Source organism: Spinacia oleracea, chromosome 6 (genome assembly GCF_020520425.1).
Source record: "Spinacia oleracea cultivar Varoflay chromosome 6, BTI_SOV_V1, whole genome shotgun sequence".
In the NCBI taxonomy this organism is placed as follows: domain Eukaryota; kingdom Viridiplantae; phylum Streptophyta; class Magnoliopsida; order Caryophyllales; family Amaranthaceae; genus Spinacia; species Spinacia oleracea.
In genome coordinates this window covers 104,900,136-104,904,676 of record NC_079492.1, presented here as the reverse complement: position 1 = coordinate 104,904,676, position 4,541 = coordinate 104,900,136, and the positions used below count along the sequence as shown (strand labels likewise).

The 4,541-nt window shown below is 31.0% G+C and overlaps 1 protein-coding gene across 1 annotated transcript; it reads right to left on the bottom strand.

The window, feature by feature from the left end:
* Positions 1-454: 454 nt before the first annotated feature.
* Positions 455-3,820, bottom strand: LOC110775145 (vicilin-like seed storage protein At2g18540). The gene is made up of 6 exons (XM_021979748.1): positions 3,762-3,820; positions 3,408-3,467; positions 3,030-3,095; positions 1,749-1,805; positions 1,558-1,650; positions 455-1,145 (listed from the first exon to the last, which is right to left on the bottom strand). Exons 1-6 carry the CDS (start codon positions 3,818-3,820, stop codon positions 455-457), a joined length of 1,026 nt encoding a protein of 341 aa, XP_021835440.1.
* Positions 3,821-4,541: the final 721 nt, after the last annotated feature.

Here is a 4,541-nt window from a genome sequence, read left to right as displayed (position 1 = left end):
TCAAGCTTAAGGCGGATCCGGACGTGCTGTGGACTATCTACGGAGGGACGACACTTGGAGTCCTAAAGACTTGTTCTTGTTTGGTTCGGGCGCAGCTAGGGAAGGCACGCAACAAAGTGTATGCATCTAAACTATGCTAAATGATTATGTGTAAATAATATGCTTTCCTGGCTTTATGGTTTTTTCGCATGATTTATGTTTTGTCATATGAATCATAACCTAAAATATATTTGATCATTTATTGAAATAAGATTGAACAATGTAAATATTTACCTTTTCCATCAAATTCTTCTCTGGTTACTATTTCAGCACAAACATTTTCTTGCACTTTCACCATTGATCTTGTACTTCTTCTCGGATTGTATGAATCTGATATGTTGTGCAACTTCTTTTGTAGTGCTTCATCAATATATATACTTTGAATGGCTTTCTTCTTGTTAGCGGTTGTCTTCCTTCATTTTCTTGTTCCATTACCACCATTGGTTGGATCTGCACTCTCTGAAGCATTTACATTTTCAACCACCTTGGCAATTGCTTTTGTGGCATCATCATCTTCTTTTTTCTTTCTCTCAGCTTCTCTTTCCTTTCTCTCAGCTTCTTTCCTTTCCGCTTCCTCTATCAACTCTTTGTTGTTTTTAGCAATAACCTGACTCATTTTATCTTCATATTCTTTCTTTCTTTCCTCAATATCCTTCTTCTTTGCTTCAGCTTTATCTTCTTCTTCCTTTTTCTTATTAGCCTCCATCCTCTTGTTTTCAGCTTCTTTCTTCCCAGCTTCTCTTTCGGCATCAGCTGTAGATGCCTTTTCCTCAGCCAATCTTCGGGCTTCTGCGTCAGCTGCAGATGCCTTTTCCTCAGCCACTCTTTTGGCATCTGCATCAGCTGCAGATGCCTTCTCCTCAGCCAGTCTTTTGGCTTCTTTCTCAGCTGGAGATGCCTTTTCCTCGGCGACTCTTTTGGCTTCTGCATCAGCAGCAGGTGCCCTTTTCTCAGCTCCTATTTGTGCAGCTACAGCAGGTGTAGCTATCCTTTCCTCAGCTTCTTTGCTGGCTTTTGCAGCAGCTGCAGCTACCATTGCCGCAGCCTTTTTTTTGTTGTTCTGCTTTATGCTCTTTGCTAAAAGTTGTTTCACTAACATGTTGCCCCTGATATGATAAACAAAGTACAAAAAAATTCTATAAATTAAACCAAAAAAAGTGTGATCATATATATGAAAACGTATGAACAATATCATTTAAATATAAACTTACAAATAAACAAGAAAGAAAGAGTTGTTCAATAATAAAGAATAACCCATAAAAAATAAAGAACAAACAATTCCAAATGAATGGACAAACAATGAAACAATTATGAACAAATATGCAGAAGAAAATGAATTGTTAAAAAAAAGTAAAATTGTACCTATTTTTTGTAGCAATCTTTTTTTGTACCATAGATTTTGAAGGATCTTCTTGATCTACTTCACTGCTTTTTGAATAAGATATTGTTAATATACATGCTATTTTATATAAAATTAAGAACGATTCAACTAAATTGAAAATTCATATTATTTTTTACCTTGATGTTTTTTGAACTTCAGACTGGGATTTTGATGAAGAATTCTCAGTAACTTCAGGCTGGGATTTTGATGAAGATTTGTCTTCTTCTTCTCTGTAATTTGAATAGTAAGGTGTAAACGTACAAATCATTTTATATAAAATTAATAAAAAAAATCATTCAAAAAGCTAAAAATAGACATTATATTATACCTCAATGATTTTTGAACTTCTGTCTCAGAAGTTGTAGATGCCTTCCCATCTCCTTCACTGTATTTTTTATTAATATGATGTTAATGGACACATTATATTATATAATATTAAAAATTATTCAAATTTAAAACAAAATTGATATTATCTTATACCTTAATACTTTCTGAACCTATGGCTGGGATTTAGTTGGTCTTCGCTTAAATTTGAGTATTAACCTTTGTGGTTGTTCTCTAGATTTTATAAATGTATAACTAATGAGTGTCCAGAGCAAAATACAGTTTGAAGAAATGAATATTTTATGAAAACAAAATGATCATTTAACATAAAAACAGTTATCATGAGTTTTAATATTAAAAAGGACTGAAGAAATGAACAAAAGTTCAAACATTTAAATTATGAATATAGCAGTTGAAATAATTGAACATTTTCTAAACCAAACTTAGTATATCAGAGTAAACGAACATTTTATAAAAAGGAATTGAACATTTTACCAAAATGAATTGAATATTTTACCAAAATGAGTGTAGTTTTAAAATTTTACGATAGAAAAATTGAATATTAGTACAAAGAACATTTCCATTATGAATATAATTCTAGAAATAATTCATAGTATATTCAAAAACAAAACTCAGTAACAAAATATATTCCAGAAAAAAATTGAACATTTTTGAAAAAAGAAAATGAATATTTTATAAAAATATATTGAACATTTTATAAAAAGAAAAATGAATATTTTATCAAAGTATTTTAAACATTTTGCAGACAGACAGTTATCAAGAGTTCTGGACTTAGTTTTTTGGACATAGGAATGAACAAATGTTCAAATCATTTTAATTATATATATAACATTCGAAATAGTTCAGTATTCCTAGAGAAAACTCAGTAGACCAAAAAGGATATCCAGTTTGGAATATATGAACATTTTTCAAAAAGATATTGAATATTCTGCTATAATCAATTGAACATTTTGCCTAAGATAGTTATCATGAGTTCTCGAGTTAATTTATTTTACAGAGGAATGAACAAAACTCAGTAGACCAAAATGAATATTTAGCTTAAACAATATGAACATTTACACATAAATTGAACATCTAACATAAGGATAGAAAAACTCAACAAAAGTTCATCACATTTACATTATTATAATAATATTTGAAATAATTGACATTCCCTATCCAAATTTTAATCATCAATAAGATTATTCTTAAATCTCTATGAATATGAACGGCACATTCGTAATTTAAATAGAAATTGATATTCAAAAACATAAAAATTACTTACTGGACTTTGTCTATTTGCTTTTCAGTTTCAGTTTCAATTTCATTCTCAATTTGGTATTGTCCAGTTCTGTGACCAAAAAACCAATAGTTAGGGTTTGGTAAAATCCCTTCGCAACGAAAATGAACATTAACATAAAATTGATTGATCATTAACATAAAATTGATTGAACATATGTAAATTAAAATGAATTTTATCTAAGAAAACTTAAAATAACATACTCCGTCATGCATGTGACCAAAAAACCAATAGTTAGGGTTTGGTAAAACACTTCGCAACGAAAATGAACATTACATAAAATTGATTGAACATTAACATAAAATTGATTGAACATATGTAAATTAAAATCAATTTTATCTACAAAAACTTAAAATAACTTACTTTGTCATATCTGATTGCTTTTCAGTGCCGATTTTTGGCTCTTCACTAGATCTTGCAGTACTATAGCAAAAAAATCAGAAGTTAGGGTTTGCTAACATCATAAACCAAAAAAATTGACCATTATAATGAAATTATTTGATTATTATATTGAAAGATACTGAAAATAACTAAATTAAACAGATATTTAACTATTTAAACAGTTGATGTACGAAATCTGAAATTAAATTACATACGTTTCTTTTTTTTCTTTCGGCATCTTCGTTTTTCTGAAATAGAACGAAAATAAACAAAATTAGATTTCATATTTAGTTCGAAAATAAAATCGAAATATCAGAATCATTTCTAATTACTTACTTTTTGCTTTTCGTTGGATTTTGTAGCTTGTTCATGTCAATTTCATCTCGAACATCCATTTTTCTCCTTTTCTTTCACCAAAAAGAAGGCACAGATTTCTTCTCTTGATATTTTCTGCAAATTCAGCTTAAATAATGAAGATTAGTAGCGGTTTGAAGAGAGAGAAAGTAAATTGAGGTGGTTGCAGGAAGTTTAATGGCGGTTTTAGGAGAGAGAAAGCAATCAACGTAGATGAGTGGGCGGAGGAGAGAGAAATTTTTTTGCGTGCTGAGAATGTGAACGGTTTTCGAAATGATTTTTTTTTTTGTATTTATAGGCCATTCCTGCGTGAAATTATTACCCTCACGTGCCATTTTTTTTTTCAAAATTAACTACCCGCGCGTGGGATTCACGCGCCTAACAATGGTAGGGGGTACAGCCAACTTGGCTGTACCTGGGTAGTTTTGAAGGAAATAATGCCCTTGGTCCAAGTATGCATTCTATGTTAAGTCTAATAAGTGCGGTTCAGTATTAATTAACAAGTTAATAATTCAGTGAGATCAAGTGAGCTGAATGCCTAGCTAGAGGCCGCTTCAGTTCAAGTGGAATTAATGATATTAATCCACAACTTACTCTTGACTGAACCCGTAGGGTCACACAAATAGTACGTAAACGGATCAAGTATTTAATGGCATTAAATACTCCATCTATGGATATTCGGAATCGACGGATCTTGGTTTCAGTGGGAGCTGAGATCGTCACAGGCAAGAAATGAATACTCCAGAAACGATGATATTGCCG